We start from the raw sequence: 24483 nt of genomic DNA on the forward strand, positions 1-24483 counted from the left end.
GATAGTGAGTGACTGGGAAATGATATGTTAATCATATGGGGATGATATTGAGGCACTCGGTCACTTTACTCATCACAGAGTATATTAACTTCTGTGTTAAAAGTTTACCATCAAAGACAGTATGTTGTTTTCTAAACAACAAACCCTGGATTAGATAGATAGATAGATAGATAGATAGATAGATAGATAGATAGATAGATAGATAGATAGATAGATAGATAGATAGATAGATAGATAGATAGATAGATAGATAGATAGATAGATAGATACTTTATTAATCCCAAGGGATTACTAAGGAGCTAAAAGGTCTGCAAGACTGTACATAAGCTTAACATTTTGGATATCTACTGGTTGACAGACACTTGACTTCTATTTTTGCTCACTGACCATGAATGGAAAACAGTAGAACACTGACTAATTTCTGAGCTGGCACTAGGTATCATTTGCCTGTGATGTATGCAGTCTTAAGTACCTGTGAAACTCCCTTTTCAGCTAAACTGAGTCTTGATGTTAAGTGTCCATGAAGGTGGTTACAAATGCAGATGTAAGTTTCATGTGCCATGCTACAGAAAAGAGGACACTGCTATTTTGTCTGATGTTACGCAGACAAGATAAGCAAGTACCACTAGGTGATCTAGATGCTCTCAATTCCATGTTTGTCATAGAATTACACAGTGGATGAAAATTCATTTTCTGAAATTTAGCAAAGTGAAAAATAGAAAAAATAGACTATGGTGAAAACATGGATAAAGTGAGAAAATATCATCATTAGCAGATACAGAACAAAACAGAAGTAAAGAATTTAGGTGTCATAATTGATTTAGTACTGTACTGTATCTCAGATCCTTGACTTAAGCAGACTAGATTATTGATTATTGAAATGCACTTTTAACAGGATTGTCAAAGACAGACATACAATAAAACTTGTTCAAAGTGCAGCTGCATAAGGAATTACCAAACTACAAAATACTACAAACTTGTGTATTCATGTATTTTAGAATACTGGTCTCTTGATTGATCAAGAGTGACATCTCCAATCTTCAAATGCTGGCCTTCTCAACACATCTAGAATAAAGGGTGAAAGTGCTGAGGAGGCTGCATTTTGCTTTCATGGGCCAAAAAAGCTGAATGTTTTTACAAACAATAACAGGATAATTAGGTAACATTCAGTCTGAATCCCAGGCCATTTACGGTTACTGGGTATTTTGCACATTCTCCCCATTTCTTTGTGAATTTTTCACTGGAATTTTCCTCTACATAGCAAAGAAGGGCTCTTACGTAATGAGATAATTTCAATTTGAAATTAAATGAATCATAATTCAAACGTATTTTAAATTCATCAGCTTTTCAGAACTGGGCTTTTCCAGCACTAGGTCAAGAGGAGATGCAGCTTATGCACATGCTTGCACTGATATGTTGCCTGCAGAACAGGGAATATAGATAGATATCAGCAGTATCTGAGATTAGCACTGCTTCTTTCCATCATATGAGTGGAGTTTATACAATATTCATTCTGCAACTTCTGCATTCTTATCACTAGACAAATATACATAAATTCAGTATGTGAAGCAGTTGATTAATGTAGGTTGATACACACATATAACAAGGCTGCATTTTTCTGAACTTCATAAGCAATGTCAGCAACTTGATTATCATTCAGAGAACTAGAACTTTCAGATCCATCCACACAGAGTAGTATAAATCTTGAACAAACTAGAGATTGTGCTGCTAAAGTGGAAGTATCTTCTTGCACTTAGGTACTTAGGTACATCTTAGCAGGTAGCTGTCCAAACAAGCTTGATGGCCTGAAAGATCTCCTCTGGGCTATCAACAGTCTTGCGATATTAATGGCACAAATTTGTTTCAAGCCCAGCATGTCTTGTCAGATACAAAGGGGCAGGGTGGAGTGGAATAACAGTGCTTGGTACATTTATGTTTTGCTGTGAAAGGTATACTTATGGTGCATGTGATATTATAAGAATCAGTGTTTAAAAAGGGACAAATTGTATGCTTTTTCACTGAGTATTCCTGAAAGTTTTTCTATTATTGTTTATTCTTATGGCTTATCCTTTGCTGTTTGCCTCGTTTTATTTTCTTTACTCCTTCAATTTTCTTGTCCTGCAATTTTGAATACATAAATCTTTATACTACTTGCAGAAATTCTTCAAGAGGGCCAGCTTTGTAGGCCTGGAGAGGTGAGGATGACCATTATGGATGTTGCAAATATAACCACTGCTATATTTCATTTTGTGTCTTTCTGTTTTATTATATATTTATAGCTTTTTTTTTGGATTATTAACATTTGTTGTTATGTTTACAATTTTACGATGCCATTTTGGCCAACTTTCCATCATATGGTCATCATTATTTTCTGATTATTGCTGTTAGTAATGACTTCCACTGTCTGTGTTGCACATAACATCACTATGTGGAAATTTTGAGATTGCGGCATGTAGCACTCAAGTATCCAACTTTTTGGATTCAATTAAGAAGAAAAAAAAATCCCAGTTTAGTTAGAGAAAGGCTCATCCAGCTATGGTGAAGACCACTGCTCAACATTCATTTTGACTTAAAATTTTTTTAACTTTGTTTTGATTTAGTTGCTATTTTTTCTTCAATTTGCTCTTGTTGGCTTTCTCCCCTGGAAAATGTTAGCTTGGAACAAACAAACTTCTACCTTGGCCACAATAGGAGGTCACTTCACAAGACACCCGTTATCTTTCCCTGATCAGGGCTTAATAGAATAACATCACAATGCTGTTTGGCTTTCATTGCATGGTGCAGCAGCAGTAGCAAAGTACTTTTAGTGCCAGTTGATTCTGACACTACGGTGACTGCTACATGGATGCAGACATGCAAATATGTGCAGTTGTTTTTTTTTTTAAATTCTTGTCATATGCAGCAGCATAAAGACAAGGAAGAATGTAGTATAACACATAGTTTATGTATACAGACTTGAACCAATAGAAATGTCAAGGTTCAGAGCCACAGATTACAAAGCATCAATGAACGCCTATCAGGAAACCCATCAGAACAGAAAAAGACTTATTAGACAGCAGACTGGACAGAAATATGGAAAGCTGTGTCTAGGCTGAACTGGCTGACTGCACTAACAACCATTGACAAGGCATCTGCCACTTAAACTGAGAACAACTCACTCGACAGATAAAAACAGAGAGACAAGAGATCTGCTGCTCAGTTTGAGGATTACTGGTGGCATAAACAACACAAATGCCGCCTGACATTGTGACCCAGACAGCTTCAAAAATAAGCAGGAAAATTTTTTATGTTGTAAATTGTACAGCATTACAAGTTAAGTTCCTTGAGTTTTTAGCACCAGGACAGATGCAAAACATTCAGTGCCTTGCTGGATGGGTGAACAGACAAACTTTCTGAGAAATGCTCAACTGAGCAGAAATTTAAAAAGTGCCCACTTGAGGAAACACAATTGACAGGAAGTCTAAATAAAATGTAGTGTTTGCTGGTTGTTAAGGCACTGTTGCCTTGATGAGATCATAATAGCTGTTGCTTTTCACGAGATGTCTGGTCCACCCCAAGCAGCCATATTTTTTTCTGTGACTGCTAGGTAGCCCATAGCCTAAGGGTTTTGGAAGAGTCCCCTTTGAACAAGTATTTCGCTAGAAAGCTGGAACTTAACATTATTAACAAAGTCTGACTTTGCCAAGATAATATAAATTATTTTCATACACTCATATAAATGAACATGTATGTTAGGTTAGTATTAGGTTTTTAATGATTTCTACAATTGGTCTTTATCTGTGGAAGAATGATTGTACAACATATATTTTTATTACAAAAAAAATCAGACATTTAGTGTACAAGTTTCAATTTCTTGGGAGTTTTCTGAAACCATCACAGAGTCAAAAGTATATATACAAGGTCAAAAATAAACATACGCCTACTTAGTTTATTAATTAAGTGGTGCTGAAGGTTGCAAAATGTGTTTTAACTTGGTGCCAGTTTACTATAAGATCATGATTGACTAAAGCAGGCAGCACTCATTGTTTAACACACATTACAATAGGAGAGTCCATGGAGCTCAGTGCAAACATCAGAAAGAGGACTGTAGATTTACACAAGTCAGGAATGTCTCTTGGAGCCATCTCTTTAAACAAATACAGATTCCAAGAGCATCAGTTTAAACAATTGTTGTTAAATACAAACTGTTTGGGCTTGTAGTCATTTTGGCAAAAATCTGTACTGACTATTAATGAAGGCAATCAGTCCAAATAGTTAAAGAGTGAGTAGCAAGAGTTAGAACCAAGTCAAAGGGCTAAGCAAAAGGTCAAAATCGAAAGTAAAAAAGAGAAAAATGTCAAAGCCAAATCAAAAAAACAAAAATCATAGGGAAAGGGCACAGCTTTGTTTCAAAATACCAGTAATAAAAGTTCAAAGTAAATACAGTAGTATGCTAAGTTTGGTCCGATCTTGGATACTACTGAATATTTGAGGGTGATCTTTATAATGGCTTGATGATGACATTACAAGTAGTGGGGCCCCAGTGCTTCACTGGAAATCCACATGGTAATGGATGCCACAACCCACCAAATAGTGTTGTGATCTTGGAAAAAGATGGTAAAAATATATCACTTCTAAACTGCAGCTATAAACAAAATTCAGATTTCAGAATTTGATTCATTGGGAGATAAAACCTATAAAACAGTGCCAAGATTAACATTCAAGCTTCAGGAAACCCCAACAAAAAATAAAAAGAAGCTCCACCCATAACAGATAATAAGATCTAGAAAAAGACCCAAACTGTCACCCATAGCAGAGAGGAACACATGAATGGTCAGATACAATCCAAAACCCAAGAAAAAAGATCTGCCACAAATTGGAAGCTGCTGGTATACCAGTGTCACTGTCCACTGCCAAGCAAGTTTTACATAACCATGCTTGAGAGGTTATTGTCCAAGAAAGAAGCCCCTGCTCCAAACTCGACACCTTTAAGCTCAACTAAATAGTGTGGCTGATCACATGCACAAAGTAAAAACATTCTGGAGGAAAAGTCTTATGGTCAGATGAGACAAAGATTGTTGTTTGACCACAATGACCAAAGGTATGTTTGGAGGAAAAAGGATAAGGCATTCAAGCCCAAGAATACTGTACCATTGTTAAGCATGGTGCTGGTATCATCATGCTCTGGGCTATTTTGATACCAGTGGCATTGATGCATTGCACAAAGTGGACGGAATAATGAAGAAGCAGTATAACCTCTGGATTCTTCAATATAACCATAAAACGTTTCCTAGAAGGTTGTGTGCCAACAGGACAATGACCTTAAACACACATCAAACCTGGTTATGGAATGGCTAAATCAGGGTAACATTAAGTGTCTGGAATGGCCTTCCCAAAGTCCTGACCTCAACCCTGTCAAAAAATATGTGGACTGTGATTAAAAGTCAGGTCCATGCCAGAAAACCAACATATCTGGTAGAACTCTACCACTTCTGCTAAGAACAACAACAAGAACAAGGGCAAGAACAAGAACAGAGTCAACTATCCAACTACAAATCTGCCAAACGTTTGTTGGTGGCTACCAGAACTGTCTGAATGAGGTTAAAAGTGCTAATGGACATTTAACCAAATTTTAAGCGTGTTGTATGTATCATTTTGGCCCTGTATGTAAAATTGTGACCCTATCATGGTTTCAAAAAACCCACAATAATGATTGCACTGAATTTCTGATTTTTATTTTGCAATAAAGATGTATCTTATTCGATAATTCTGCCATAAAAAGGCCAGTTGTAGAAATCATTGAAAAACCAATATTGCCCTGGCATACATGTCTGTTATATGAGTGTTAGTAAGCTTTTCACCATAACTATATAAAAATGTTTTAACAGGAATAGGTCATCCAGGCCTACATAGCTGGTTGTTTCCTATTCACTTAATATTCCTAGAATATCACTGCATCCAGATATGACGGTATCCTACATACCGCTTTCAATCGTATTACTTCTTAACTTCATTAATTAATCTAAAAGTACAATTTAACCAAGCTCACATAGTGCTTTGAAAAGGTATTTGCCTTCTACCAGATATCCTCTATTTTGTATTTTTATCACAAAGAATAGCTTCAGATCTTCAGACAAAATGTAATATTACATTAAAGAAATGAGTAAACAATGTAACACCACTTCAAAAATGCTACTTATTATATTTAAGTAATAAAGTTATCGAACACCTACAGTACATCTGGAAAGTATTCACAGCGCATCACTTTTTCCATATTTTGTTATGTTACAGCCTTATTCCAAAATGGATTAAATTCATTTTTTTTCCTCAGAATTCTACACACAACACCCCATAATGACAACGTGAAAAAAGTTTACTTGAGATTTTTGCAAATGTATTAAAAATAAAAAAACTGAGAAAGCACATGTACATAAGTATTCACGGCCTTTGCCATGAAGCTCAAAATTGAGCTCAGGTGCATCCTGTTTCCCCGATCATCGTTGTGATGTTTCTGCAGCTTAATTGGAGTCCACCTGTGGTAAATTCAGTTGATTGGACATGATTTGGAAAGGCACACACCTGTCTATATAAGGTCCCACAGTTGACAGTTCATGTCAGAGCACAAACCAAGCATGAAGTCAAAGGAATTGTCTGTAGACCTCTGAGACAGGATTGTCTTGAGGCACAAATCTGGGGAAGGTTACAGAAAAATTTCTGCTGCTTTTAAGGTCCCAATGAGCACAGTGGCCTCCATCATCCGTAAGTGGAAGAAGTTCAAAACCACCAGGACTCTTCCTAGAGCTGGCCGGCCATCTAAACTGAGCGATCGGGGGAGAAGGGCCGTAGTCAGAGTGGTGACCAAGAACCCGATGGTCACTCTGTCAGAGCTCCAGAGGTCCTCTGTGGAGAGAGGAGAACCTTCCAGAAGGACAGTCATCTCTGCAACAATCCACCAATCAGGCCTGTATGGCAGAGTGGCCAGATGGAAGCCACTCCTTAGTAAAAGGCACATGGCAGCCCGTCTGGAGTTTGCCAAAAGGCACCTGAAGGACTCTCAGATCATGAGAAAGTAAATTCTCTGGTCTGATGAGACAAAGATTGAACTCTTTGGTGTGAATGCCAGGTGTCACGTTTGGAGGAAACCAGGCACCACTCATCACCAGGCCAATACCATCCCTACAGTGAAGCAAGGTGGTGGCAGCATCATGCTGTGGGGATGTTTTTCAGCGGCAGGGACTGGGAGACTAGTTAGGATAAAGGGAAAGATGACTGCAGCAATGTACAGAGACATCCTGGATGAAAACTTGCTCCAGAACGCTCTTGACCTCAGATTGGGGCGACAGTTCATCTTTCAGCAGGACAACGACCCTAAGCACACAGCCAAGATATCAAAGGAGTAGCTTCAGGACAACTCTGTGAATGTCCTTGAGTGGCCCAGCCAGAGCCCAGACTTGAATCCGATTGAACATCTCTGGAGAGATCTTAAAATGGCTGTGCACCAATGCTTCCCATCCAACCTGATGGAGCTTGAGAGGTGCTGCAAAGAGCAATGGGTGAAACTGGCCAAGGATAAGTGTGCCAAGCTTGTGGCATCATATTCAAAAAGACGAGGTTGTAATTGCTGCCAAAGGTGCATCGACAAAGTATTGAGCAAAGGCTGTGAATACTTATGTACATGTGATTTCTCATTTTTTTTTATTTTTAATAAATTTGCAAAAACCTCAAGTAAACTTTTTTCACGTCATTATGGGGTGTTGTGTGTAGAATTCTGAGGAAAAAAATGAATTTAATCCATTTTGGAATAAGGCTGTAACATAACAAAATGTGGAAAAAGTGATGCGCTGTGAATACTTTCCGGATGCACTGTATATTGTCCAAATGAAAAGGTAAGTGCCCACTTAGTTACTCACACAGTTAACCAAAGGTAATTGATTGGACTCTGTTGACTGAACACAGTTGGACCCCACTTCAGCCAGTCATGATGAATCTAAACCTCACCATATATAGACCCTTACCATGAAAGTGAAGAAATCTCCACAAGATTTCTGGAAGAACATGACACTTTGATTACAGTAATCCCTCACCTATCGCGGGGGTTACGTTCCAGAGCCCCCCGCGATAGGTGAAAATCCGCGAAGTAGCGACCTATATTTATTTTATTATTTATACATATTTTAAGGCTTTATAAACACTTCCCACACTCTTATAAACCTTTCTCACTCTCTTGTTAACCTTTCCCACGCTCTTATAAACACTTCCTATGCTCTTAAACACTTTCTACATTCTTAAACACCGCAGGCCAACACTGCACGCAGCGATCAGACGTCAATGTGTCTGCACTCGCTTTGTGAAGGGGGGCAGCTGAACTCACGCTGAGCAGAAATGAACTTTGTGCTGCTTCTGCCAAAATGCCTGCTTGTCGCTCTGCGCGAGGAGTGTGTGTGTGTGGGTGGGTGGGTGTGTGAGAGCTGAACGCACCTTCGCTCAAACCCCCCCTCCCCGGAGGCGCAGTAGCTCCTGCCACTTCGCATTGTCAAGGGGGTGGGGAGCTGAATGAACGCTAAGGAGAAGTGGACTTTGTGCTGCTTGTTGCTCTGCGTGTCAATAATTTAAAAGCATGTACATCACCAATTTTCCTGTCTCACTGTCTTGTCTTGCGTGAAGTTAAAATGTTTTATAATAATGAGATGTTACTCATATCCTTAGCCCGACATCCACATATCATATGTGTTAACAAAGTGTGTTTTATAAGTTTACATGTGTTTAAAGCATGTGGGATGGGTATTTAAGGCTTAAACTAAAAAAATGTTTATTTATATGGTCTTTCTATATCGCGGATTTTCTCCTGTTGCTGATGGGTCTGGAACATAACCTCCGCGATAGGCGGGCAATCACTTGTATTGAAAAACCCGCGAAGTCGTGAATCTGTGAAAAGTGAACCGCGAAGTAGCGAGGGATTACTGTAAAGGAAATTCTACAAGAGACAAGGGAAAAAAGTCGTTGAAGCTTGCCATTACAACATTACAAAGTAATTTCTATGATCCTAAGACACCACCACACCAGTGTGAGCCATTATCTTCAAATGGACAGCATTTGAAAAAGTGATAAATCTTCCCAAAGTCCAGCCTACCAAAATTACCCCAATGGCACAGATGGCACAGATCACAGCTCACTGATGAAGTCACAGAGGATCCTAGAAGAAAGAGATACTGGCCTCCCCAGCCCTCAGCTAAGTTTAGTGTTCATGACTTCACAATAAGAGAGAGACAGAATTAAAATGTGATTCAAGGGAGAGTAGCAAGATGGAAATATTTTCTATCCAAGAGGAACATCAGTGTCTGTCTCATATTTGTAAAGAAAGACCCAGATGACCTCCTAGACTTCTGGAATAATGTCCTATGAAAAAATAACTCAAAAGTAGAACACTTTGGATGACACAGGTCCTACTATGCCTGGCATAAAGATAATATAACATTAGACTGTAAGAACATCATGCCTAGAATAAAATGGCATTTCATATTTGTCATCTGTCTGTGACCTCATGGTGAAGTGTAATTAATTGGGTTATGTAGCAGGACAATGACCCAAAACACAATAGCAACTCTACAACTGGATGTTTTGGAGTCTCCTAGTCAAAGTCCTGACTTGAACCCAGTAGAGATATTGTGGCAGGACCTGAAATGAGCAGGTCCGACTCACAAACCTGCCAGTGAGTTTTAATGAAAGCACCTTTGCAAAAAAGTGCGGTCTAAAATTCCTCAACAGCAATATGAAAGACTGCCATAAAATTATAAGAAGCGTCTAGTTGTGATCATCGTTACGAAATGTGCTTCTACCATCTAATGAAACTACAGGGCAATTGCTTTTTCAAACGGGTGATGGAGGTTTTGGAAAACTTTCTTCTTTGAATAAAGAAAGGAAATATTATAAAACTGTATTGTGTGTTTACTTAGGGCTTCTTTAATACAGCCCTTTATCTAAAGGTCTGAAGTGGTTCACTGTGTAAAATATGCACAAAAGTGACTTTGTCACAACACTGTATTAAATATGTTAATACAAGTCATTTCTCAGTTTAAACAGCAACAGATTAATAACAGTTAAAAATAATAGTGGACAGTGAATAGTAAAAAAGGCTCTACAGAGGTCATTTCTCTTAGTGTATTTCATGCAGCTATGTAATTGTGTTTTGGTTAAATGAGTCACTTCAAATATAACTTGAGGACTTCCTTTTACAATCAATGCCTTCAGCACTCTCCGACATGCTTGCGGGTTTTCACAACATTTCAAGGTGACAGCACCTCCTCATCTATAGCCCTGCACAAAGCAGGCTTCAAAATTCAGAATGCATTCTGCCCTTGAATTCAACAACTTACTTACACTCAAATCAACAGTGACATGTCCTGCAACTAATTCTTTCAGAATGACCAACAAACAGATGCATAAGTAATCTCCTTGAATCAACCAATTAACTTTAGAAGAAGCTTAGAGTTCCTGAACTACTGCTTCAGTTTTACAATTTTGGATGACATCTGTAGAATAGGAAAATAGTCAACATTCTAGGTGTAACTCAAAAAAAAGATTGCACTGAATATTTTTTAACTGTCTTTCATTTAGCTAGCTAACTGTGATAACATCCATGACCACATTCCACACCCGTACTCTGTCTAATGAAGAGCTGATGCATTCATTTGCTTCATTTTTTTATGTAAATAGCTGACACATGACTCTCCTTTCTGTATGCACTTTCAAAAGGACTCCTTCATCTACTCTCTGATGTCTGCCCAAATTTACCACAGAACTGAAAGAGAAGTGTGGAACACTGATTTTTTTGTGGAGGAAGTGGTGTGTAAAATGTCTGTACAAGCAACCCTTTATGCCCACGAGTGCCAGTTTTCTTATGCAGCATTGCCTTCGGGTTAATATAAACGGCAGCTTGTTGACAGTCTACTGAATTTAAACCACACAACACTGTTACATGTTTTCATTTTACATTGTGTTTCAACTATCACAATACATAATGTGACATTGGATGTATTTCGTTGTCCAAACCAAGCAACAATCACCTTATAAAAACGGTACAAATGTTTGTAAAATGAATCAGCCATTTTTTTTTACATTTTTTGGGTTACTGACATAGGTCAATAAAGGAAAGGCTGAACAATAACCCAGCAAGTAAATTCTGCTTTTGATGAACTAAGCCAGATGTCAGCAGTCGCATATAGTGAAAGCTACAATATTCGTGACTAAATCAACTAGAAACCTCTGTCTATGAGCATTCTGTGAGATTAAATCTTATACAGTAATCCCTCCTCCATCGCGGGGGTTGCGTTCCAGAGCCACCCGCGAAATAAGAAAATCTGCGAAGTAGAAACCATATGTTTATATGGTTATTTTTATATTGTCATGCTTGGGTCACAGATTTGCGCAGAAACACAGGAGGTTGTACAGAGACAGGAACATTATTCAAACACTGCAAACAAACATTTGTCTCTTTTTCAAAAGTTTAAACTGTGCTCCATGACAAGACAGAGGTGACAGTTCTGTCTCACAATTAAAAGAATGCAAACATATCTTCCTCTTCAAAGGAAACAGAGAGGAAAGCAAACAAATCAATAGGGCTGTTTGGCTTTTAAGTATGCGAAGCACCGCCAGTACAAAGCTGTTGAAGGCAGCAGCTCACACCCCCTCCGTCAGGAGCAGAGAAAGAGAGAGAGAGAGAGACAGAGAAAAACAAAGTCAAAAATCAATACGTGCCCTTTGAGCTTTTAAGTATGCGAAGCACCGTGCAGCATGTCACTTCACGAAGCAGCTGCACACAGAAGGTAGCAACGTGAAGATAATCTTTCAGCATTTTTAGACGAGCGTCCGTATCGTCTAGGTGTGCGAACAGCCCCTACGTCAGGATCAGAGCAAGTCAGCGCAAGAGAGAGAGAAAGTAAGTTGGGTAGCTTCTCAGCCATCTGCCAATAGCGTCCCTTGTATGAAATCAACTGGGCAAACCAACTGAGGAAGCATGTACCAGAAATTAAAAGACCCATTGTCCTCAGAAATCCGCGAACCAGCAAAAAATCCGCAATATATATTTAAATATGCTTACATATAAAATCCGCGATAGAGTGAAGCCGCAAAAGGCGAAGCGCGATATAGTGAGGGATCACTGTACTGTAAATCAGACACATTTCTCAGCACTGCAACAAAGCTCTTCCAAATAAATAAGCACCAACATTGTCCAAAACTACTATACGTTGTACTAGCTGTACCCCGTGGCTGCGCCCACATGGTAATGAAACAGGACAAACTTTAAAAAGCAATAGACGTTGGCACCGTATTCTGATCGTGTTCAGCTCTGACGGGAGAGTGTTCCTCGTGTGGGGAGAAAAGCACAAAAGCACATGGCCATGATATCTCTGGCAATCAGCAGCTACTCTCTAAAACACATGGAGCTCTGATCTCTCTCTCTAAAACGTCAAACGTTACTCCTTAACAATCTGTAGCTGATAATGTCTGTTGAACAAACAAGTATCGCTTGCGAAGCGGAGGCAAGGGGCACTCCAACATGTGGCGAGACATAGTCCAACTCAAACAGAGGCTGGCGAGTGCATGAGGAAGCCCCCCACCCCCCCAGCCCACAGCCACTCTGTTGGATTTGCATAAATACAAGCAAACTTAGCGCGATGAAAGAAGTCACAAAATCAACCAGAAAGTTCAAGCAAATTATAGAAAACAACCGTATCTAAATCCGTTGAGTAATTCTCTCGTGAAAAGAGGACAGACATACAGACAGAACGCACTTGGACCATGAAATTTTTAAAACCGTTTCTTAGCGAGCACCTATGGGCCAAGGGTAACCTACATTCCAAATTTCAAGTCCTGATGGTTTGGGAGATTTCATGATAAGTGAGTCAGGGGTATTTGGCTTTTATATACAGTATATAGATTACACATTTTAGCTACATTTTCTTGATGAGAAAAAAAGTCTTTTCTAAAAAGGCAACACTACAACCCGATACTTCTTATCACCATTTACCCACATTTTGTCAGATGTTTGCACTTCAAAAATCATCCAACTGGGGCAAAATTGTATTTACATTTATTTACTTTGCTGACACTTTAATCCAAAGTGACTTACAACATCTGAGATACAATTTGTTACATTTATTTTATTTTTCCAATTGGAGCATAGGCAGGTGAAGTGACTTACTCAGAGTCACACCGTGCCAGTGATGGGATTTGAACCAATAACCTCAGGGTTTGAAGTCTAAAGCCTTAAGCACTGCACCACACTGCCTGCCTGCTGAATCAAAAGGTCCACAATGATTTTTAATGGGTAATTAGATGAATGTTTAATAGAATTAAGAAAGTTCCATGTAAGAGTTATATTCTTGCTACCTAATGAAGCTTATGCTTGCAATGATATATCCCCTTCCTGAAAATAATTAGTAAAATAAATATTTGTATTCTTTCTCAAAATATAGTTTCATTTTAAATGAGACACCCATGTTGTAAACAATGGTTGTGTGTACAATTTCCTTGTTAACAGGTAAGAAAGGAAAATTACGACTGTTTGTTTATAAATCATGGCAAGATGAGTGAAAACACTTTAAGGAGACAATTCTCCTGTGATTCTTCCAACAGAGGGAATAATTAACATGTGTCAGCCTATTTTTAAACCTGAGTTTGCGGAAATAAACAAGAACACCTTCTTACCTCATCAATTAGTTTTCTTGCATTAGCTATGGTATAGTCTCCAGCAAAAAATATGAACAGACAAGATTCTTCACTGTTTTTACGTCTTTGTCCATGGGAGATTGGAACAATGCTTCTACTGCGATCAGTTGACACCCTCACCCCCTTGAACTCGTCTGTACTGGGTGGTGCAACAAAATCCTCCACTAATGCATCCTCTGGCAGTAAACTCCAATTGGTTTCCCCAGACACAGGAGTAAAGTCATGAATATTACTCCAGTTGTTGTTAAAAATGCTCAAGCCTGCATCTTTAAACTGAAAGCCAAGCTCTGGATAATAGTACTGAAAACAGCCAAACTTCATGCCAGTAGAGGACTCAATAATTGGCTGGGTAGCACAGTTCAGAAATATGTCCATTTTCTTACAGTCCCTTGTGCGGAACTGCTGGCAAGCCACTATGCACTTGCAGTCTTTGCAGTCACGGAAAAACACACTACCTTTAACTGGACCAAGGAATATGGTACAATTAATACAGTCATCAATGGTGATTGTGGCGGAGTGATCAAAGATGAAAATGTTGCAATTTTCGCATTCCTGAATTACAAACTGCTGTCCATTGAGTGTACCTGGCAGACGACCTGCAGTCTGATCCTTTAGTCCATTCAGCATGTAATCTTTGGGGTCAACCTATATGGAGAAAAAGGAAAACCCGTCAATATGCCAATCGTCATAATCATAGACAGAATAAGCACTATAACAAATGATGAATCCTTTTAGACTTCAAAATCACTGTTCAGTAAGCAGCCAATAAAACCTGTGTTTTGGCGATTTATAAGAAAAAAATAAAGCTTTCATAGAAAACAGCAATGATTGTAGACATATCAATCCCACAGAGATTCTGTCCAGATCTATAACTACTGAACTGGTGTTATAAAAGCCATATAAAGTAGTTCTTTTTAAGAAAACTGTATGAGAGATATGGAACATCTCAAATGAATTCTTGTTTTGTTAGGTTTTGTTTTCTCTTCTATTAAAATTCTCTGGTGATTTTTCTAGATTGACTTTGAAGTTATTATTTGTTGTGTAAGCTCTGCAAATTTGATCTGCTAGATTGTATACTCTGTTCATTTCTTGAAAAAATTAACTAATAAAAATATAAAAAAGAGACGTTGAACATAATAAATACTTGTTAGAATACTTCATGTTAGAATGAACTGCAGGGAGAAAAAAAGAATAAGGACTGCTGACTTTTCCAATCATATTTTAAATCTAGTTGGACATTACTGAAAAAAAAACACCAAGCCAAGCATGCAACCAATAAAAATGGCTTCTCAATGAGTGATCATAAGGGTCTTGCTGACTGATTGTGCCACAAGTCAAGAAAAATAGCAGCAACATTTTGACAAATATAACAAACTGTTCATTTCATGTATACAAATAAGTAAAGCTAATTTACTTTCCTTTCTTTGCCTTTCTGACTTTTAAATTATTACTCCTCTGTATGTGTGTATGAACAACATTCTACTAATTAGTTTAACTCATTTTCTAACCTCTGACTGTATATCATGCTTCCCGTGTCACAAGATAACCTGTTAGATGAAAACTAGTACTTACAGTATTGCTTTATTTACTGCAAGGCAATTTTCCAATACTTTTGGATACTAGGAGGTTTTGTTTGAGGTAACAGCACAATGCCAACTTTTAAATGTATTTAATTCTAAAACTACTATATAGGCAGACATTTAGAAATAGGTATAAAGGGAATTGAATGAGAAAAATGTCTTATAGATTACTAGCACTCATGGTCTAGGAGGAGTAAATGTTATGTGGTGTACAGGTCTCATTTACATTACATTGATCTTGTTGCACAGTTTCAATCTTTACTCTTCAAAAATAAATAAATCTCTCTTATTATAATAAAAAATCTTGGGATGAGATGTGACTTTTGAAGAGACTTTTTGGAATGAAGTCCCGTGAGACAGAGACTTTTAACATGAGATTATTTCAAGTCACACCCTACTTACAACCATTTTCAAACAAGACCAGGTCATCTAACCTCTCAGTCGTGTGAATGTTTTTATCAGACACATGTCCTGTGCTCTCAGCTATTATAAACAAGTGAGCCCGTGATTCGCCAGCGAATCGGAAATCCAAGAATGGCAATCAGTTTCTGAGTGATGAAATATCATGGAGGGTATATGCGGTGGTGTGGGCGGTCGCGTCCGGGCAGCTGAACAACCTGGAGTGCACGCTTTACCTCAGGTTTAGTTCACAGGTCGTAGGCATGGTAAAGTTTCCATGTAATTCAATAACATGTATCCATACGGGCTCATTTACAGGTCGTAGCCATACGAGCTTGTGTCCGTATTATTAATCGTTGAGCTCCCTCCATTTGGATACGTGCCTCCTTTGAACTAAAGCGGTTTCTTTGTGTGGGCGCCTTCGTTCATTACGTCTAGTTTACAGGTGGTGTTGTGTCTCGTTTACTGTTAGGAAGCATACTCCAACCTATACACACTGAGTGGTGGCACAGTGGATTATTCGTGTTGGATCTGTGCCTCTCTTGCATGTAGTGTTTCAGAAATGCGTTGTAGGCGCCTTTGAGCTCTGTGTTGTTGGAGCCGTGACTCCTTTGCGTCCGCTGTTTCAGAGGCGCGTTCATTTTGTTTATCCATATGGGCTCGTTTTTGTATTTCCGTTACTTGAGGTGTTTCGTTTTGGAGCCGTGACTTCTTCGCTTGTGGTGTTTGTGAAGCGCGTGGTAGGTGCCTCCGTTTATTGTTTGTATCCCAAACATGCCACACAGACTGCTGGCACATACATACTACTGACTCTGGGAGGCCGCTGCATTTGACTGTGGGTTGTGGTGTTTGGGCGCCACCTACTGACTTCTGGGAAGCCGCTGCGTTTGACTCTGGGGCGCCACGACGCACTGCGCATGCATGTCGGTGCCTCCGTGCATAAATTAAAACTGTGGTTTAGTAATGTATGTTTGGGCGCCACCTACTGCCTTCTTGGAAGCCACTGCGTTTGACTCTGGGGCGCCGTGGCGCACTGTGCATGTGTGTCGGTGCCTCCGTGCATAAATTAAAACTGTGGTTTAGTAATGTAGATTTCATCAGTCAGTCATTCATGGTCCAACCCGCTATATCCTAACAGGACAATAATTTTATACGTTCTAGATGACATGTCAATGACTAAGCGAAGAAGAAAGAGCAGTGCGGCGAAAAGAGACCCAAAAGCATTGGGAGATAAAAGAATGCAAAAAAGAACAATAATAATCTATGTGCAAATTCTGAAAATACAGAAAGTAATAATCAGCCTGGACCAAGTTGAACTGAAAACCTTGCAGGTCCAATCGGGGTCAGAAATAAAAGACAAAGAGTAAAGGACAAAGTAGAATTTCATAAAGACTTTCAAAAATGTTGGCACGATACACATGCAGAGCAGGTTAGGATATGAAAGCAGTGGAATTCGAAAGGCTCAAAAAAAACGTTGGCACGATACACATGCAGAGCAAGTTAAAGATTATGAAATTAGTAAAATTTGAAAGTATCAAAATAAAGAAAGTAAAGATCACATTAGCGCTAACAAATGGAAATTATTACTCGGTGAAATAAGGGAAACGATATTCACTCACGGGCAGTTATACGTTGCATTGTCATGATGTAAGTCCAAACACGGAATCAAAATTCAATGCGATCGTGAAGAAAAATTAATTCCAAATATTGTTTTTACTGAAGTTTTAAAGTAAAAGTGAAAATAATGAATTTGTAACAATTCCCATGAAAATAGCAATATCTTTAAATTGTATATCTGATTAACCAAACCCGGGGGTTGGCAAGCAAAGTGAGCAGGGGGTAGAGCCCCCCTAGTAAATAAATAAGGATTGAGTCTTCCTGCACAAAAACAACTTCATCATTTTTTTAAATAAGAAAAAACTTGCTGGTTCAGCTACATGTAGTTTATACTGTATGCAAGTAGCTAAAAGGGTTATAAAACCAAAACGGATAAATGAAATAATTATCTTACTGCATTATATCTGTAATTCTCTCCATCTACTATTGGGTACACCTCATTTCACACAAGTGCTTAATTTCCAAAAATGATTCTAAAGTATTCCCAAGAAACTTTAAAACATCTGCAATGTGACTATAAAGATAAAATTAATATGGGAAAATCATACTATTCTGTAAATTTTGATAGATCCTTTGTTTTCATGTTTATCACTTTAAATAAAAGTGCCCCATGCTTTCAAACTTAATAGATGAAATCATATGGCTGCACTGTATTTTTTCATATGTATGCTCAAAATCATATAAAACTGATTTTAAATCCTGCCTAATTTTGACTTTTTTTTTCAGTATCATCTCACTCATAAATGCATTTCCAAAAAAAGTGACACCTAGTAATAGAGTTAAAAAATATGGCCATCTCGCAGCAAAAAGCAAATACATGAAATCATACAGTAACAAAATGATATACATAATATTTAAGACATTACATTTATCTAAGATTAATCTGAAAACATTTCTAAATATCATAATTCAGTAAAAATTTGAGATCTCCAATTACTATCACACATAGCAGCCTTTTCAGCAGCTCCGTGTACGACTTTATTTTTCTACTTTTATTTTTCTCTTTTTTATTGATCACTCCTATCACTTTACATTATTCAAAGTTATTGTCTGTTTTTACCTGCATTTTTATTACTCTTTAATATTGTTTTTTGTATCAGTATGCTGCTGCTGGAGTATGTGAATTTCCCCTTGGGATTAATAAAGTATCTATCTTTCTATCTATCTATTACAAACACAAGCAAAAATAGCATAGCAGGCTTTACTAATTACATCATTCAAAAAGTTGTAAAATTAAAAATTTTCACAACCATTATCTGTACATAATGTAATTGAAAACAATTATTTTTAAAAAATTGTGCTCCCTATCCCTTTATCCTTGATTGATATTATTTTGTATTGAACTGTCTTAAAATTTTGTAAAAGAAAAAAAAAATTTCAAATGTAATTTTTAATCTTATATTTCTTTATAAAATATACTGTTTTGTTATACTGAACGTTATGATCTAATACAGAATGAATGAATAAATAGAAACCGTAGAATTACAAAAAAAGTTTTTACTTTATCATTTGCCTACTTCAGGTGGGAGAAAAATTGCACTACATTCAGTTGAAGTTTAATTCAAATATTGTAAAAGACTAATGGACTTAAGATTTTCAAGCGTACCTTCAGGTTTCAGAAACATTACTCTTTATGTATTTCTCATGTAAATAAAAAATCTATTATTATGAGGCCGTCATTTATAATATGGTTTAAGCCTGATGCAATCGCTCTGGTTTTATGCTGAATTTTCAAAAACGGTACATACAATGAACTACAGGTTGGTGTACTCCTTATTTCTGTGCATTGGCAGTACTATTGTAAATATCTTTTTAGGGATCTAGCACGGTTGAGCATCAAATGATTTTCCAATTGTTCAAGATGATGTTTCCTGAATTCAGGCACTGCCCAAACGCAAAAAGCACTTCTTTCCCTAACTGGCTCAACTATGTTCGCTGCCACGATGGTACTACTTCTGATTTACAACTTCCAAGATTACCAGTGTTATTTGTATATTAGCAATTTTATAGAAGTCTCTCCCCTAAGTCTAATCGTGAAACCCTATCAGTGGACTCTTTCAAATCTCGCTTAAAGACTCCGGCATTTCAATAAACTTTAATGTAACTGTATTCTTATTCCATACATCTTTAATGCCAATATTTATAACACTTTCCTTTAAACATATTAATCTTCTCCACTGTACTAATCAGTTTATTCACTTAGCCACATTAAACTTATAACAATATAATGTTCTTGAAAACAGTTATATGTACTGTTAGTTAGCCACATTTAACTTCTAACAATATCATGTTCTTGAAAACAGTTATATGTACTGTTAGGTCTGAAATGAAGAAGTGTATTTTAATTAACTTTGTGAAGTGTCTTGTGAATGGGTATTCCATAAATGTTACACATAAAATAAAGATGGGTTAGAGTAGGGGGGGTTCCATTATCCTCTGTCATTATTTGTCTAAACGTATTTCTTATATATTATGTGCTGCATCGCGAACACCACATTTCATTCCATAAAACAGGTCATATATTCTGGATTTAAAAAACTCCAGTGTTTCTACAAATCGGAAGACACAGATAAGGGTTAATGCTTTTAGTTGACTAGAAAAGCAGTAAAGTAAAATTCTGCTGCGCGATTCTATCCACGACACTCACCGGCCCACTTTACCTAGCAGATCGGTGACCAGCACAACTGAAATAAGTGTGCCTTGCGTCTGCCGCTTATTCACTCTCCCCGATTTGAAAATGAATTGCCAAATTTCCTTTCGAGGGGAGTGGCGCGATACTTCTCAGTTTTCTACGTTACACACTTAACAAATAGGTCAATCGTGTTCTGCAATCCCTGAAAAATAAGATCGATCTGCCTTTTAACATACCGCTGACTAATCAGTGTTAGAAACAGAAAGAGGAAAATTTCCTTAAGAAATACGGATCCTAGAATCGAGAAAAACAGAAATGCCCAAAAACTGCCAACTGAGTAGTCAGGTACGCGACCCAGCACATGGTACACGCATGCCAGCAATTTTAATTAACTTTAATGAAGTAACACATACAAAAAAGTACCATTCGTAAAAAAAGCAACCTGTCTTACTCGACGCCTACTTCTGTTTTTTCCCTTCCATTACCTTTTCTCGTTTGTCCCAGCTGTACTGCTTGGGTGCCTCCTCGCTGATCGCGCCGGTGGCATTAGTGCTCTGATCCTTCTCTTGTTTCCTTTTGGATTTCTTCGAAAACAAACAACCCATGGTACTGTCAGGTGAAACCACTAATTTGAAATAAATATTTACGAATCACAATGCTGGATGTTTATATTAAATAAAAAAATCAGCACTCGTATCCGCCTGCCAACTATCAAGTGACACCCGAATCGCCGATGTTTCTGCTTTTTTTTCCACTTCGCCACCCCAAGGCGTCAATAACGCGAATACTTCCTGACGCGCCGCACGCAGCCAATCACAGCGAAGCATTACTGCCACTAAGGCTACAAAATCCCGCCCCTTTGTGACGAAAATGTATTGACCAATAAAAAGCGCTATGCTGGTAAAGGCAGTCTCGTGCCCCACCCACATTTCCACAGAGATTAATAAAATAAGCGGCACGCTGTTGCTATAGGTAACGTTTAATTTACTGATAAACCAGTGGTTTTAACCTTCTAAAATCTTTCCTGCAGTAGTTCATTTGATAAAATATCTTTTAGTGTACCAGGACTACAGAATATTAAAATAACTGGACTCGGAATAAAATTAAAAAATGTATTTTACTGGGTGTAGCAATGAAGGGTGGGTCGGGATTGAGGAGTCATTAGAGAGAGGGATGCTACGATGATAAAATCCCATTGTAAAATAGTATTATCGATAACAATATTTATAGTTTACACATAAAGTATTCAGACTGTCTCACTCTTTAATATTATATGTTGCAACTTTATGCTAAAATCGTTTAAATTATTTCTTTCCCAACAACACTCATTACCCTAGAATGACAAATGCAAAAACAGGATTTTATCAATTTTTGCAAATTTATCATATTGACACAAGTATTCAGACCCTTTGCTGTGACACCTGAAATTTTGCTCAGCATCTCATTCCATTGATCATCATTGAGAGGTTTCTACACCTGCTTTGGAGTCCACATATGGTCAATTTAATTGATTGCAAATGATAAGGAAAGGGACATGCCTGTGTATAGAAAGTCACAAAGCTGAGAATGTGAATCAGAGCATAAAGCAAGACACAAGGTCAAAGGAACTGCCTGCAGATCTTAGAGGAAAGATTGTGTCAAGGCAGGGATCTGGAGAAGGCTACAAAAAATACAGTGGCCTCCATAATTCTTAAAATGGGCCTTGGTAAGAGAGGTGACCAAGAACACATTGGTTTCTCTGGCTGAGCTCTAGAGAACTTGTGTGGAGATGGGTGAAACTTCCAGAAGAACAACCAGCACTGCAGCACTTCATTTATCTGGCCTTTATGGCAGAATGGTGAGACAACACATGAAAAGCCTCTTGGAGATTGCAAAAAAAGCATATAAAGTTCTCTCAGACTATGAGAAACAAGATTTTATGATCTCATTAATTCAAGATTGAACCAAGTTTTTTGTCTAGATAAAATGAGGCACCACTCTTCACCTTTGCAATATCATTCCAACGATGAAAAATGGTGTTGGCAGCATCATGCCATGGGATTGTTTTTCAGTGACAGAGACAGAGAGACAAGCAGGGTTATAGGAAAGATGAGTGGAGCATAGAACAGAGATATCCTTAAAGAAAACCTGTTCTGGAATGATGTGGACCTCAGACTAGGATGAACGGTTAACTTCCAACGGGACAATGACCATAAGCACAAAGCAAAGACAACACAGTGGCTTAGGGTCAACTCTGTGAATATTCTTCAGTAGCCCAGTGAAAGGCCAGACCTGAACCCAACTGAACATCTCCGGAGAAACCTGGAAATAGCTGTCCACTGACAGTCTCCATCCAACATGACAGAAGTTAGGAGGTTCTGCAAAGAAGAATGGCAGAAATTCCCCAAATCCAGGTGTGTGAAGCTTGTTGCATCATACCTCATAACACTCCAGCCTGTAATCGTGGCCAAAGGTTCTTCAATGAAGTACAGAATAAATAGTCTGAATACTGGTGTCAGTTTAATATTTCTGTTCTTATTTTTAAAACATATGCAAACATTTACAAAATCTTGTTTTTACTTTGTCATTCTGGGGTATTGAGGGTTGCTTGATGAGGAAAAAAATGATTTAAATGATTTTAGGCTGCAGCATAGCAAAATGTGTAAAAGGTGAAGGAGTCTGAATACGTCCTAAAGGCATTGTATGTCTATAATTACAGAATTGGACTGGTGCCCTATACCAGGCTGGTTTTTGACTAGTGCCCGATGCCAACAGAATAGGCACCATGAACCACAACCAGCTCTTTGGTCAGTGGTTTTGAGAATGTAATGTTTTATGTTTTTATTGATTTTACATTGTATAATATGTTTTTCTCTTATGTATATTTCATATTTATGGACTGCCACATAAATCTTTATGAAGAAGTCAGAAATAGGAAACATTAATCAGCATCTGTTTAAGGGAGCTAATGGTTAATTTTAATTCAAATCAATTAAAAAAGTAAAACTTACAACCAATAAGACTGTCCATGTCTTATCATTTGGCTGATTTAATATATGCACAAGATAGAGACATTAAACATCATTACACTTTTACTAGAGTCAGGTTTCTTCAACAATAACAAAGTATTTAGAAAGGTTTGGTTTGATAATATTAACAGCTAAAAGAAATGAAACTAAGACATTTAGACTGTTGTATCTGTATACAATAAATCTTAAGATAAAAATGCTCTTGATTATAAAAAAGTAAAGAAGAAATAAGACACCCTAGAGAATGAATGAATGTGACTGACAGACCTTTGAGTCATGCTAAAGGGATTTAAATGGGAATGTGAAATCATCATAGAAAAGAGGCAAGGGAATAAACAGACTGAAAATGTATTCAATAAAATAACAAGACTGGTATTGTGAACCAAAGTGAAAATTAAATGTACATGTGTTTCTGTTTCTCTCTCACTTTCTCTGTAATGCATTATATAGAATTGTGTCTTGTAAAATTTGAATTCAGGAATAGAACTTCTTTACAACCACTAGCAGGTCAGTGTTTTTGTTTTTTTCTTTTATGTCCTTCATATGTCATTTCATCTTGTTCTCACTTTCAGGCACAAAAGTGTTGTTATAAGCATATTAGTTTTGATTTCAGTCTCTACATCTTCCATTTTACTCATGATATGCTTAGCACAAAGGATAAATGAATAGACAAACAGTCTAAGAACACTGCATTTCCAATTCCATTCTGTTTTGCCAAATTTGGCTGTGAAGGTTATTAATTCTTTAATGGATAGATTACTAATGTCTTTCAGAAAATTTTATTGCTTGTTGTGTTTAAAACATGCATTCATCCTTCTATTTTCTAAACCACTAATTATAGTGTCACAGAGAACCAGAGCTTATTTGAGCAGTATTAGTTGCAATCAGGGCCGTGGAGTCGGAGTCGGAGACTATTTTGTTTAGCTGGAGACGGAGTCGGCAAAAATGTACAGACTCTGCCTCCTAATAAATTTAAATTGTAATGAAAAAAAATACAGCAAGTTCAAATGTCCCATTTCACAAACAATAGTCATAATTAAACTATTATACAACCTGACATTCACATATTGTAATCTGGATTATGATACATTACAAAAAGTGTTTTCATTTTATTTCAGTAATGATGTAGGTGTTGGTGTGTGCTATGGCCTGATGTGTGTTCAGGGGTTCTTGTCTTTTGTTTAAACTGGCCAATATGGCAGAGAGTCAGCTTCCTAGCCAGTAGTTCTGTGGTTAAATAACGTGTATGTTACCTTCCTTCAATCAACATGGAAAATACATTGGCATATTAAATACAGAGGAGTTGGAGTCGGAGTCAGAAGTACCGGAAACTAAGGAGTCAGAGTCGAAGTCAAAGGATTTATCTACCAACTCCACAGCTCTGGTTGCAATATAGGAACCAGTCTTGAACAGTGCTTCAATCATCTCAGAAGAAACTTGTGCACACACACCCATGCTTACTCTTACTGAGCCAAGTTAGAGCTGATAATCTAGCTACTATCAGTACCACCCATTCATCCCTCTTAAGTGGTAAACTCAG

At 37.6% G+C, this 24483-nt stretch overlaps 1 protein-coding gene across 1 annotated transcript in view; it reads right to left on the reverse strand.

The window, feature by feature from the left end:
- Positions 1–20704, reverse strand: part of rp2 (RP2 activator of ARL3 GTPase) — a 44160-nt gene extending 23456 nt beyond the window's left edge. Inside the window, exons 1-2 of the mRNA XM_028800021.2 lie at positions 20421–20704; positions 13687–14352 (exon numbers count right to left, since the gene is read on the reverse strand). Coding sequence (XP_028655854.1) covers positions 13687–14352; positions 20421–20540 — 786 coding nt within the window. The 5' untranslated portion in view covers positions 20541–20704. The remainder of the gene's footprint in view (positions 1–13686; positions 14353–20420) is intronic.
- Positions 20705–24483: the final 3779 nt, after the last annotated feature.

This window comes from Erpetoichthys calabaricus, chromosome 4, assembly GCF_900747795.2.
Source record: "Erpetoichthys calabaricus chromosome 4, fErpCal1.3, whole genome shotgun sequence".
Classification (NCBI taxonomy): Eukaryota; Metazoa; Chordata; class Cladistia; order Polypteriformes; family Polypteridae; genus Erpetoichthys; species Erpetoichthys calabaricus.